General features: G+C 40.5%; 1 protein-coding gene across 2 annotated transcripts; it reads left to right on the top strand.

Annotated features, from left to right (window-relative positions):
- The first annotated feature begins 7,748 nt into the window (after positions 1–7,748).
- On the top strand, positions 7,749–11,156 carry APELA (apelin receptor early endogenous ligand). Of its 2 annotated transcripts, none has more exons than XR_012042688.1 (3): positions 7,749–8,062; positions 8,553–9,142; positions 10,987–11,156. XR_012042688.1 is itself a non-coding variant. In XM_072862659.1 (3 exons), exons 1-2 carry the CDS (start codon positions 7,987–7,989, stop codon positions 8,639–8,641), a joined length of 165 nt encoding a protein of 54 aa, XP_072718760.1. In that variant the 5' UTR covers positions 7,749–7,986; the 3' UTR covers positions 8,642–8,664; positions 10,987–11,156. The 2 variants fall into 2 exon arrangements, 1 of the variants encoding a protein (XP_072718760.1); XM_072862659.1 differs by having other exon boundaries at positions 8,553–8,664.
- Positions 11,157–14,646: the final 3,490 nt, after the last annotated feature.

Here is a 14,646-nt window from a genome sequence, read left to right as displayed (position 1 = left end):
ATGTATCGATAACATTATCTTTGTGTTTTTAAAGGATTCAAACACTGCAATCAGGAATAAGTTGAAAGGAGCAAGGACCACATCTCCTTTTGCAAAACAGACTTTATAAAATAGTGCAGATCAAAAGGAAAGTTCCTCAGGGTCTCTGGTAACAAAGATTTTTATGACTATTTTGTAGAAATTTGCAAGCTGAAAATACTTACTATCCTCAAAAGAAAATAAAAACACTGTCAAATTCAACTGAGTTTCTAAAGCTGTGATGCAACACCTCATGAACTGCACTTCCTGACATTAGGGTAAGTTATGCACGTAACCTAATGTAACCTCTCTTCCATGAAGCATGTATTTTGTCTGAGGGTTGGTGGTTTTGGCTGCTGTTTTGTTTCCTGGATTCATCTATTTTTGAGTGAATACAGTCTCCATTACAAAACTTCAATGATCCTGGAGTCTCAAGATCTTCTTTGAGGGCTTAATGCAAGGATCCTTGTGGTGAACACCGAGATCAACTTAATTTACTCTGAGCTTTGCTTTGTGCCTTTTATTCATGTTAGAGATAATTATTATTTAATACATATATATATTGCAGAAGCAAAACCAGTGCAAATCATCATCACCTTTCAAAACTAGCAAAATAGACCCCCAAAAAATTGCTGAACTGCTGCAGAGCTGCTTCAGCTTCTACAGGATATTCTTTCACTGTATGCTGTACCTAATGTCAGGCATTGCAAAAATTTCCACTACCTCATCCCTGCTAATTTAGTCTTTGGTCTTTCCATTGATAGAGATAATCCTCTTCCATTAAAAAAAAAAACAAAACGGCCAGACCATATTTGGTATAGCTATAGGTGTTGTACAGCCAGTAATCACCTTACAGGATTAGAAGGGGGTGACAGGTTACAGTGGTCTGTCTTGTAGTAGGCTTTTTTCCTCAAAATTTCCCACCTTTCCTATCAGTGCAGCTTCAACAGTGGGAGAAATGGTAGGATCATTAGTGTACGAGATCCACCACAAGCACTGATCAGAGCAGTCCTCTAGCAAGTGCAGCAGCTAAAGCATTGACAGCTTCTTCAGAGCAGTCTTTTCCACTTTGTTACCACTGCACAGTAACTTAATTATCCAGAGTATGTAATTAAAAAAATATGCTGCCACAAATAGGTCTCAAGTCTACAACATAAATCTTGTCCCTTGGAAAATCTGTTATTAGTTAGAAGTATACAATACCTAGAACAGCCAATGGAATATCTGAGGCTAGTTATCATGTAGGTGCTATTACCCTAACTAAGAGTAGGCATAGCAAAACATTTCAATAAACATTTCTATATAATATGCAACTGGAAAGCATTGGCCTTTCCCACACAGCAATCAAGGGACAAACAATGTAGGAATTCAATGAGAAACTCAACATTTTCCTAAATGAAAACTTAATTTTCTTGCCTTTGCTCTTTTCTATGTGTTGGTATCTTTTATTTGAATGTAAGCTTGCAGTTCCTGCTTTTCAGCTTGCCTGAAGGTTGGAAAAGTGAAAAATCATACATACCTTCTCTGTTTTTGTACCTCTCACCAGTTGTGTGGGCAACAGGAAGGCTGACCTTCCTGACCACAGCAGATAAAGAAATAATTCAGACAGGAAAAATGCAAAAAGGCAGTACCACAGCCTAGCCATTGATGAAGAGCAAGGCAGAGCTGCAATCTCTCTGCCAGGAGGCAAAGTTCAAAGGACTGTACTAGAAAGATCCAAACCCTCAGGGGAAAACCCATACATAAAGTGCACATTTCACCTTGTTGCAAGTTGGGGACCAGGCTTGCAGAGGGTTAATATTAATGGTGACAACTACTTGGAATACTAAAACATCACACTAGACCCCCTTATGGGAACTTAAGCTCTTTCTTCCTACAGAGCTGCTTCATGTGACACCATGTGCCTAATGATAAACTGCAAGCAACATTGAAAAAAATCTACAGAAACTGCAAACCAAATTTACTACCCGAAGTCAGAAGTATAAATATGCAAAGAGCTGGAGGGTCATTTGAAATTCTCTCTCAAGTAATTACTCATCCAATCTCTACAGAAATTCACCAAGCACATCCTAGCACTTCCTGCATTAAAATTTTGGCGTGGGTAGTGGCTGCCCAGATCCAAAACAGAAGATCAGTTATGTTGAAAATTATCTCCAGGAAATTAAATCTTTCTATCTGAAAAACTTACTGAAATTTGTACAACTAAATGGATAGATTTTGATTTAAAAAATAATTTTCCAACCACATGTGAAGCTCTAAAACTTAGAGTTTAGGACAAAACCATATCTGCCTGTCTTTACTGAATTTTCCCTAGCAAATATAAACAGTAACATATATGCTAAATACTGCAGTAAGCACCCCTCTTTCCTAAATGCATATGTTAGAAGGTGTAGCAGAAAAGTAACTTTGTTCGCCTTATTTACATGATCACTTATGAGAGTTTTCATTATAACATGAAAAATAGGTTTTTTAAAGACTTTCCCTACTGAAACCCAGGGCACAAAGGGTCTAGATATGTAAGGCAGTTACATATTTGAAAGTTAACCAGCAAATAAAAATTAATTATAGAACCTTCTGCTATGCAAGCATTGCGGTTTTTTCCTTGAACTTCATTAATTCATGACAACATAAATGTCTCTTCAAATTAAAAAAGCTCTGAAATTATGACCGGTGCCAGAGAAGAATCTGACCCTGAATGGGTTGCCTGAAACAGAACATGTGGTCGTTCTGGTGGGGATCACAGGCACTGCTGCTCCAGAGTTCACCTCTTTGTTATCCTATTAAAAAAAAAAAAAAATATATATATATATTTCCTAGATGAATCTTAGAATCAAATTTACTTGTTAAGGCTGGAAAACAACTGAAAAATAAGTGCAACTTCAAGCCCATGTAAATGTATTTTCCTTAAATAAAAAGGAAAATGCATCAATACAGTTCTGTAGGCAACTGATGAAATCATCATTTGCCTAGGAGGGACTTTATGGTTATTCAGGTGCGTGGCTGGTATTACTTTCATTGTATTAAATGAAATCATCCCTATAGATTGTAGGGTTACAGAAGTAAGACAGACTGAAGTCTACCAGAGAATCTTTTTCCTTTTTATTATTATTCTAAAAATTATGATTATGACTTGTACTGCAGTAAGGCCCAGGAGATGCTGCCATGGACACAGCAGACTTTCTTCCCAGTTTAAAATTAAAGAAAATGCACTTTCTAGGTTGTGCATCTCTGCAACACACGTGGAAAACCTCACAAACAGGAAAAAAAGTCAAAATTATACAAGGTTTAGCCTAGTCTGAGCCGTCCCCCATTTCCGTTCCTTGAGCACATCTGTCTCCAGTGTCGGGTTACTGGTACGCATTCCTTCTGCCTGATGACCACCATTTTCTTCCGGAGCACTGTCACCCCCCCAGGCAGGAAAGGCAGCTGAGCTCAAACAGGCAGACAAGTTTGTTGGGGTTTTTTTCTCCAGAAAAAGCATAAAATGCAAAAGAGGAGAAATGGGTTTTAGTTTCTGAGCTGGTTTTCATTTCCAGGCACAGATTAAAATTATGACAAAGTCCATCATCTTCTCATGAAATCATAATTTTCGAGGTAATGAGTTTTGTCTAGAAAAAGTAGTCTTCATGATTATAGTCAATGAAGAAGGCAAACATTATATTTGGCTTCTGATGGCTTCAGCCCAGGATGAAGAAAAACCATCCTTTATATTCGTGGCTGGCGCATAGACCCAATAAAACCATGAAATAATAATCCCAATGAAATTTGTGGTGAAAAACAACCACAGCACAGACACCTAAACAACATTTCAAAATTTATCCCTTTGAGCATTTCTTTGCCAACTTTTTCCCCTCAAGCGGCGACTCACATAATTTTTTTGCTTTTTTTTTTTCATTTGTTGCACAGCTCATATACCGTCTTGCAATGTAATGGAAAGCAACTAGGAAAAGCCTAGAACTTTTCCTAATGACATTTGCCATTGGACTTGATTATTTTCTTCACCAAATTCTTTTGAAGTAAACAGTTTTATCCCTGATCTTGTCTGGTTAGTGAAATAATTCTTCCAGATCAGCAGGATGGATGAATTTGGGGAACACAAAGTTAGAAAACCTGATTAGAAACTCTGATATTAAATCTTATCTGACAATTCTAAGCCAAAATAAACAGGAATTTTCACAGTTATCATCACTCTGCTGAGCCTTTGGCATGTCTTCTCATAGCACAGTAGAGATCCACAATGACCAATGTATTTTTACGGATCTCTAGGAGGGGGAGAGATATTATCCAAGGGGGTATCCAAGATGCAGAGATTGAAACCAGTGTTACCATATCTAACAATTAATTCCTGTACTTCAGAAGCTCTATTCATCTTTTGATATTGATAGCATTCTCAAAGATTAGTGACAAGCACTGTTTTTCACTAGAGTTTATAGTTACGTGCTGGCCTTCAAAGGAAAGGTAGGATTCAACTTCTGACTAGCAGTCCAATAGGGAACGCTAATTAATCCCTTACTCCTTACTAGGAAGTGCCCAATTATCTTTCTCTCCCGTTGTTATCATCCAACCCTGCCTATTCTACTTCTTATTACTATTAATTTTCCTGCTCCTACCTACTATTTTGACTTTTTTGCTTCCAATCGTCTTAGTATAACTCCTGTCATATACAACTGTTCTCAGAAAAAGGCATCTTTCTGTAAAAAAGCATCTACACTCAGTCCTTCCACCTCCCTGGAAAATTTGACTTAAAAATGTAACACCACTTGCTCTCTCATTTAAATTATCAAAAGATTTTATATTTTTCTATATGTGACAAAATAATTTGATATTCCCTCAGTCACTTTTCCCCTGTTTCTCCCAATCTTATTCTTTAAAATGGCATAATCATTTCAAATTATTTTTTCCCCAAATAAATAAATAGGCTGTAACAGACACTCTGTACTGAAAATGTCATGCAGAACAATTTATATCCTGTGAAGTGATACAGTACTGAATATGACTTACCGAAATGTGTCAAGCAAAAGACAATGCCATGTGTGTTGCTTACAGTTAATCTTTGATACCCAGGAAAGGCAGTTCTAAATTTTCCGTGTTGTAACTTTTGAAATTATTTCTGCTAACTGTGTTTTTCACTTTCTGGAAGTAAACTGATAATTTGACTATTGTGATCCTATCAAGGGGGAGGTAGGGAACAGAGTACCTGCTGGAAAAATAGCAATGATATAGGTAAATGCTGAAACCATCATCCTTTTATCGCGTTCCTTTCAGATTATAAAAGAGAAGGGAAGCTTTTGATTCAAAGAACTACCTCTTCTAGCTCATAAAGAATTACCTACAGACCTCCAGCTTTCCTATGTACTTTACATTCTCTTTCCTCTAAAGCCAATTAAAAAAAAAAAAACAACAACAAAAAAACACAACCAAAAAACAAACAGCAAACCATTAAAAAACAGAAACATTACATCATTACATTTTGTCTAGCTGTTCTTTGCCTAATTTCAAGTAGTGGTATGCCATATGAAAATAAGTACCTGAAGGAAATCTGCTTGCAAAAGAACTATAAATTCTAGAGTGGGACTGTAATAATACAGTTTAGAAATTTCATTAGTGGGTAAGCATCAAAATATTACTCTAGCTTACATGAAAATTACAAGACATCTGTGATGCTCATGTTACAGTGACTTGGATTCATATAAACCTTTGTAAACTTTTGCAAAGAGTTAAGCATGGATTGAATAGCTCGAAGTAAGGTTTAAAAAATATACATAAATATTGCACTTAAATATTGTATCTTACTCAACTCCCTGAAAATGTAATGTCTCCTCAGAATGCCTGTAAACTTCACCAAATACAGGTGCAGAAGAGGCCTAGATAGCCCGAGGGACTGGCAATAGTCTATGCATTCTTTCTGCCCTTTTAGCTATCTACAGAGTCCCTATCACTTTGAAGTCTATACTACTTTTCACCTTAAGGTTATGAGTCTGAACCTTATATAGCTCACCGCTGAATGAAAGTCATGACCATTTACAGGGCTGTATGAACGATGTGGCCAGCGTGTTCTCATTCATGGTGAACAAGTGAACATGGTGAACACCCCTAAAGGCGACCCTGCGGAGGCGTGAGATTTAGGATATTGAGGACATAACCCTGATTCTGTCACAAACTCGCTGTGTGAGCTAGCCACACCACTTCTCCACCACCTTTCTATCTGAAATGATACACTCTTTAGGGCAATTCTGTCACTGGCACCATGGGACCCTGATTTCAGCTGAAATCAGTATTGAGCGAGTGGCATCAATACTAAACAGAAGTCTAGTTTAAAGGCCAGAGATTGTACAGAGAAAACATAAGGACCACCAACCTGAACAGATGAACACTGGGAAGCATGTGCTGCTTATGACAGATCAATGTGATCAGTCAGCAGAGGATTTCCTTTGTTACTGTTTTGTCCAAGACATCTTCCTCAGCAGTCTTGACATCATTTTAAAACAGTAACATTAATAATTATTCCCACCATGCATTCAAGCTGCAAGTTGCCTTTTAATTCATACAGAACGGACATACTTTACCTAGACAAATCAAGTAACCCAGTAATGATGTGCAACTCCATGAGGAGGGGCTAGCATGCACTATTGAGTTAAACAGGCTTTTAAAGAAAATGGGAAAACCCACAACAAGAGAAAAAATACAGGGGCAATTAAATTTAAAAAACGTATATTCCACTCTTTAGGGAATTAGGCAAAGAACAACTTTAGTCAACTTTTGATAATACTTATCTCTTAATAATAGTAGTGTTTCATCTGTGCAGAAATGTACTCTTTCCTGCTATTTTAAACCACGAACTTTTTCCAAAACCGGACAAATTTTCGTTTTCCAAATCACTAGGTGCTGTTCCATCCCAAGAAACCAGCAGGTTGAAAATAAGAAAAGGACCAGTCGAATTTTAACTGATGGCCGTAATTCCCTGGGTTTCAAAACCATCACTGCTGCTAACACATTTCGCGAAGCTTGCCTGTCTTCCCTTCAGGCTTGCGTATCTGCACTGTGATCACACCAGCTCTTTTCAGCGTAGTTTAAAGCGAGCTCTCACCATAAGCTAGTAAAAATATAAGACGATGTACAGGTGGGCTATGCAACCGTAACGTCCTATCCAAAGCTGCTTTCCCCAACACGGCACTGTTGTACCAGTTACATCGTGCAAGACTTCGATTTTACCCGACATGGTAAAAAAAAGAAAAACAAAAAACCTGGCAAATTAATTCCAGAATATTCTGATCCTTTAAAAATACTTGCCGGTACAAAAGGCACCCATTAGCCTTAACTGCTACAGTTTCACTTCGAATAGCCACAACTTCGCGGCTACTTTAGCGAAGAGAGAAAGCATTCGAGCTGCGCGGAGGGCCGTGCGTGGGGGGACTTCACAGCCCTCGCTTTCAGGAGGGACAAAGCGGGGGGAGGCCTTCCTGCCGCAGCCATTGCTTCTGCATGTGGGAGCAATATGGGCAATGCAAAGTTTAAACAGTTGCAAATGGGGGAGGGAACATCGGGGCTTGTTTTACATATTTTTTTCCTGCCTGGGTTGAATTTAAAGTGAAGTCGCCGCATTGTTCAGGAGGCTCCTTGCCCCGAATGCATTGACAGAAGCTACTGTTTACACGGACTTTTCATTCCTGCATTGTTTGCTTATGGAAAATAAGGGGGAGTGACAAAAAAAAAAAAAAAAAGAGGAAAGGCAGAAGGGAAGAGGGAGGCACTGACCGCAGTGCAGACCAGGAGCCTTGCCCCTGCCTGATCATTAACCTTGCTGGAAAACGCCGCCGGCGGCCGGCTCCCCAGCTTGCCACTGGCCTGTGAGCCAGGCGGGGGGCTGCCGGCCGCTTCTAGCCACGCGGGCCGGTGTTGTGTGCATTTCGTCGCCTCCATATATACCCAGCGACACCCTCAGAGCGCGCCTCTACGCTGACGGCAAACATGAGACTCCAGCTGCTCCTTTGTATCGTGTTCTTTCTCCTGGCCGGCCTCCTCCCTGCCGACGGGCACAAGCCAGGTGAGCGACGCCTCAGCGCGACGGGACGTGCCGGGGGGGTCGTGCCCGCCGCGGGCACTCCGGCCTGTTCGGCTAGCCGCGTCCAAGGCGGGCTTTCTGCCCTCCACTGCGGGGCGGGTCTGTGGGTGCCTGGCTGCCGCTGCCACGCGTTTTACGAAGGGTTTTTGCAGCCTGGATACGTGCGCTTCATCTCTACTTATAGCGGCAGCGTGAGATGATGCATCAGGTATCCCAGGAGCCTGGGAGCTTTAGGGGGGCTGCAATAAATGGGGACTCAAGGTAGGCAGCTGTTGCAAGCCTGCTCCCGGGGAAGCACGGCCGGCACGGCAGGAGCGGCGGAGGGCACCGGTAGCCCCCTGGGGAGCGCCGGGGCCGGGGCCGGGGCCGCCCCGTCCCGGGAAGAGCAGGACGCTCGCCCCCGCGCCGCGGCTGCCGGGGCGCGTTGCCGGCGACCTGCCCTCACGCCCTGCCTGCCTCTCTCTCTCCGCAGCCAGCCTGGCCCTGCGCAGGAAGCTCCACCGGCACGGCTGCTCCCACCGGCGCTGCATGCCGCTCCACTCCAGGGTGCCCTTCCCCTGAGGCCCCCGCCGAGCGTGGGCGAGGTAATCCGCGCGTGTCGGGTGATGACGCCAGGAGGGCGCAGTGTCGGCCGCCTAAGAGGCATTTGACGAAGCGAACCAAACCACGGGTGCCATTTCACCCGGCCGCCGGTGGTTCGTCCTGAAAAAGAGGGCGTGGGGCGGGCGCTCCCCCGAGCCCCCCGGCGGGCGCCCGGCTTCGCGCGGGGCGCGGGTCTCGCCGCCCGCCGCGTTATCCCCGCCCGGGCCAGCGCTCCCCGCGCAAATGCCTTCGCTGAGGCAGGGCGGGAAGCTCCTGGGTCTGCTGAACAGGACGAACTTCTGCCCTGCAAAGCTTTAAGCCTCTTGGCAAAGCTGCGGGGCGAGCAGTGTGATGAGCGTAAAGGAGGCACAAAGCGGCAGCTGGAGCTGGAGAGGAGGCTCCGGGACTTCAAGCGCTGACACTTCTTTCATGTTGGATGCAGGGCAAAGTCACCTCGCTCAGCCCGTCAGTAACATGAAGGTAGTAGCATTTACCCACTTCAAAGGGGACTGTAATTCTTAATCATTGTCAGCGAAAGACTTTGAGCTCCTTGGATGAAAGGCTATACAAGTGCAAAGCATTAATGCTTTATAGCTGATGAGGGCATATACATTCAAATACTAAGTGACCGCAGAAGCACACAGGTAGTATTTGCAAATAGGGTAGGCATCAAAAGGAAACCAAGGCGCTCTTGCAATTTAAGGATGAATAAAACATGCAGTCACTAGTTTTGCATCTTCTAAACTCATTATATAGTAAAATAATGTCGTAGCCCCAGGCGTGACAGCATCATAAATAAATGATGGCAGAACCTGCACTCTGTGGACACAAGATGTTTCCATTTACTAAGCGGTTAACAGTGAAAAAGAGACCAAAGTCAAACTTTTAGCAACCCTATACCAAGAATCTTGTCAATGCATAAACTGCCTGGGTGAGAAGAGCCTACATCGCTCCCAAAACAGCCATGCAAAGAGGTGCCATTCCACTCTATAGTGCTGGCATATAAACGCGTGGAATGTGCATATGGGATGGTAAACTGGCAGGTTTGTGAGGCTGAAAAAAGATTACCGTATCTTAAGTTTAATCTCAGGCGGGCTGCATACTGAGTGGCAGAATTGAGCTGCAAGTAGAAAGAGGGACACGCCAGAAGGATGCTTTACTACTGAATGCCACGTCTCCTCCACCATTATTGAAATGAATGCATTGAAATGAATGTGTTCATTTCAATAAGAGACAGATTAAATGAGATTCCTTCATCAGTTTAAGCACAAACCTAAAAAGATAAGCAATCAGATCAATTCACTCAGCATGCAGACACTGAATGACAGGGACAGGGGAATTTAGGTCCAGAGACTTCTTGAATCACTTCTGAATGGCTTGCTTCAGTTCCTAAGAAAAGTAAATTTAACCCCCCTTCCTCCAGTTCAGCATCCATGATCTGGAGACTGTCTGTGCAGAAAGCATCTACATTTTCTCTAACGTGCTCTGAAACAGCATATAATGCATTTTGCTTGAGGCTGCAGTAGCTGCACGATACATGAGCACTTACACTGGAATTATTTTCCCTACAGAATATCAAGATAAAAGCTATTTTCAGTGTTATCTCCTTTTATGTGGGGAGCCGATTTCTTTTAACAAAAGTCAATGATGAAGCAAAAGTGTACTTATTAATTCATAATGTATTTTCTAGACATTTAGCTACAGATAATTCTGCTTCATAAAGCTGTTTAGAAATCCATGAAACTTCACTGGGGGAGTAAGGGGTGACAGGCACCTGAACCAACTCCAGTCATCATTGTGGGTGCTCAGCTCCTTTATCTTAAGTAGGATTTACCAGCTACGTTTACATTCCCTTCCAGTTTTAGTCCTAATTCAGCAAATATTTACATGCCTGGGTAACTTGACTCATGTGAGTAATCTTCTTGATCTCAATGGAGTTGTACATATGGATAAAGCTATTTGCAGATGCAAACAGGATGGATCCTTAAGCCTGAATTTCAACAGGTGGTTGGAAAGTGGGATGACTGTAGCAGCATTCTTTTTCGCAACATTTGAAATTACGAGGGGATTGAACTTGATTTTTCATCGGTTACATAGGCAAAACACAGGACCAAAAAAAAGTGGGGAAAAAACCTTATATTAGAGGCCTTCTCGCTTTTGGCTTTTTTATTGTTTTTTTCTTAACCTTTTTAGCTGAAATTTCCAAATTAAGAAACATTATCCCAAATTTCAACCATGTATTTAATAAAGAATATATTCTCTTTTGTATGAGATAGTTTACTAAATCTCTCCTTAATGCCTGTTTCTCTCCTTTTTTTTCACAGCAATTTCATAATGGGCTTTTCAGTGTTTTAAAGGAGCAAGAATTAAACTGATGGAGAAGTTAGTCAGAAGTCTAGATCGACAACACCTGACCTGATAGAGCCACCACTGTCCCATCTTCAGCAGTCCTGTCTGTCACATTCTGCAAGACCTGGAACAAAGGCCCCGGGACTCACACCCTAAGAAGGGGGGGGGGGAGGGGGGGGGAAGAAACCGAGGGTGGTGATGGGAGGATGTACATGAAACTCATCTGGTTGAAGCATTCCATATAAATTCTTTGGCTCTCATAACGACCAGTGAAAGTTAAAGACCAAATCAAACATCAGGCACCTGAGATGGATTTCCAGCAGCATTAAGAAGGACCTGGCCAAGGGGACTCTTAATGGTCTGTATTGTTCAGACTGAGAGAAATTGGACATGCTGTTGACTATTCAATTCAGGCTGTGCGCAGGGCAGTACTTAGGGTGAAATAATGTCAGACTCCAGCACAGAACTGTGAAAGTCCATTTTTTTTTAAATACTTTTATATATTAATAATATATACATATGTGTTTTAACACCTAATGTTACATCTTTATGGAATTACCTTAATAATAACGTAGAATGTATTACTGTAATAGTACCAAAGTCAGCACCACACTGGTGGTCCTACTGGCTTCATGTATAGTAAGCATAGTAAGAGTTTACAATATAAGAAAGCAAAGGGAGTATTATCCCTCATTCTATAGATAGGGAGTTGAAGCACACAGAGATAAGAGATTAGCCAAGGGTCATGCAAAACTGATAACTCAGATCTCTCAAGTCAGGCCTTAAGGTCAAGCCCATCCTCCTGTCTAATGAGCTGTTACCGCAAAGCCTATCATTTGTTTTCTTAAACTGAGCTGCCAAACCAGACAGCTAAAACATACTTGAAAATTCAGTACTATAGAACTATTTGCTTAATAGTAGTTTTCCTAAAATACCCGCTACAGTATTATAAATAGAGCATAAAAATAGACCATTGAAAAGAAACCTTTGGTCAACCCCAGTGTTGTGTACTACTCTATTTCTGTCATTTAAATGAATGGGATATTTGGAACATGCCACTACAATGAATAAGAACTTTAAACAGAAAACAGGATGTTCTTTTCAGCACTGCAGGTCAAGAATACATTGAGCTTTTATTTTACTTTTTGTCTTTAAAAATATATGCTTCACATCTCCTTTTTATATCAGCAGAAATTACAAACCTACACATAAAGCAAAACACGGTAGCCCTTTCATTAGAAGAACTAAAACAAACCTGAAAATAAGTCATACCCAGATTTTTAAGTCACTGCACTAGTCTTGAAATGTCAACGTTTTTTGTAAATTGCATAAAGATGAGCGAAGATTAGCCATGTCACAATTTAAATCCAGTATTAGAATTTTGTCCTGCAACACACAGTTTCTAATAAGTAAAAGAAGAGCAATCAAGAAAATAATTAAAATTTGACATCACACCATATTCTGGAGCTTTGGAAAATAATCAGTGCCATAAAAAGATGGTCAAACTTGTCTATAACAACAAACAGCCCTGCAGGTAAACCTTTGGAGTTTTGAAGAAAGCAGTTTTCCAAAATTAGAGGCATACTACCACTAATTTTATTTTTAATTATTTATTTAACTTAGTTTTCACATGTATGCATAGCTATCTGTGTTAAAAAGTACAGGCAAAGAGTATAGAAAAGCAAGAAAGGTGAAGAGTAACTATTTAACAGTTATGAGTATATGAATTTCATGTGGCACTGGATATTTTATATAACTATAATTATTCAGTTAACTTTGATAAAATTGTAAGAAACACATAATGTATCTATCAGAGAGCTATATATGCATGTTCCCTTACAGATATAGAAAATAAATAAAACAACAAGTACCAAAGTGTCCTAGGAAGCCCGTTGTCAGTCTACAAAATTATTGTAAATGTCTATTCTTTTTAGATGTGCTGATAGAATCTTCTTTAAAAAGGCATTGATTGTGATCTTTGATAGATATGTTTATAAACTAGCTGGTTGATTGTATATTTTGTAAAAAGATAGTATGCACTTCAAATAACAATGTCTCATTTTAAATAAACTGTACACTTTTCAAAATTTATATTCTTAAGCTGTCAAAGGCAATTAATCTAAAGAAAATGGAGAATTTGTCTCGTTTCCCTGTGGATTCATATGGGATCAGCATGTAAAACTTTTTCTTACTCAATTTTGGACACAAATAAATAGTAGTTATTCATGTAAATATTTTCCTCGCATTTTCTCTCTCTCTAAAAATAGAAAATTCTGATAAAAGCCATATAGAAAGAACTTAGTTTAAAACTGCTGGTTGGTGTATTCACAGCATGCTCTTACATGACATCATGATACTTTGATAGGATTACAGCAGAACCCAGACTACACGTTGTCTTCGTGCCTAGAATAAGCAAGATTTTAAATTATCTCAGAGTGGTAGGTCATGAGATCTGAATGTCCTCACAAATTAAAGAAAACAGTCTTTCCTTATTTCAAGACAAAAAATGAGTTCAGAAGTAGTCTGAAGTGTAGCAGAAGCTACAATGTGCAGTAAATTCTGTTAGAGGTTGGATACTATAAATTTCTAAGTGCTAGGTGTCTTTCATAGTAGAATTGGGAGAGCCAAGCGATGCTACTGCAGCACAACACTACACTGACATTTAACTTCAGTGGGAGCAGGGCTTCAAAGGAGCTTGTTTTCAGCTGAGATGGACTTGCCTTTGACTTTGTTGAAACTATCCATTTTCATTTGATTTGGGCAACATAAGGTTCATCTGGTAAAAACCATTTTGCATTATAACAGTGTGATTACATATATAAACATGAAGCATTTGGACACAGTGCTACAACAGCTGAACTGACTGAACTCTCCCTGTGCATGTATGAGTGGACATTTGAAGGATGTTTGTAAAAATACAAATTGCTGTGTATTAAGTCAGCATTGACATTTGCACAGATGCAGTCTAACAGAAGAATTGATCCAAAGGTAAATTCAGATCTCAAACTCTGAAAGCTACAATGCAAGTTTCTGAAACTTAGAATTAACTCCTTGTCTTGTAGAGATATGGAGGAAAATTTTAAATTTTGAGAATCAGTTTCATTAAGTCTTTTAAATTATATTGGCTATTTTAGAGTGAAATACAATATGATTTAACAGCAGGTCAACAGGAAATAGAGGTAAATGTAAGGCTGCGGTGAGAAACAGCAGATTAGTGTGTTCCCAAAGGATAATAAACAATTCACCTCTTCCCTTTTCAGTATGGAAAAAAAGGAAGTTATAGAAGATTAAAGACTGGAAATATTTCCCTTACAACACATACATATGCTATAAATATCTCAGTGTCCGTACACACAAAGCCAACTTTTGCTAAGGGTCACATAAGATTTATATCAGCATCCATCAGGAGAAGCATTAGTATGGTAAATAAGTTTCAAATGTTTGACTATCATCAGACAAGTACTATGAGCATACTGATCTCTCCCTCTTGGCGTTCCTGGGCAGGGAGCCGCACTGTCTCCCCAGGAGAGCCAGCAGAAAGCAGCATGCCGGGGAGCACATCTGCCTCGGAGCAGGGCAAAGGCTGTTCTTGTGCCGTCTGGTGCAAAGGTGCCAGGGAAGGGGCTGAGGGCTGA

Source organism: Ciconia boyciana, chromosome 5 (assembly GCF_034638445.1).
Source record: "Ciconia boyciana chromosome 5, ASM3463844v1, whole genome shotgun sequence".
NCBI lineage: Eukaryota > Metazoa > Chordata > Aves > Ciconiiformes > Ciconiidae > Ciconia > Ciconia boyciana.
Note: the sequence above shows the minus strand (reverse complement) of the source record. Positions and strands in the feature narration are given on the sequence as shown.

Coding starts and splice junctions, on each gene's coding strand:
- APELA (XM_072862659.1), top strand. CDS start 7,987: ATGAGACTCCAGCTGCTCCTTTGTATCGTGTTCTTTCTCCTGGCCGGC. Junction 8,063..8,552: donor TGCCGACGGGCACAAGCCAG/GTGAGCGACGCC, acceptor CTCTCTCCGCAG/CCAGCCTGGCCCTGCGCAGG.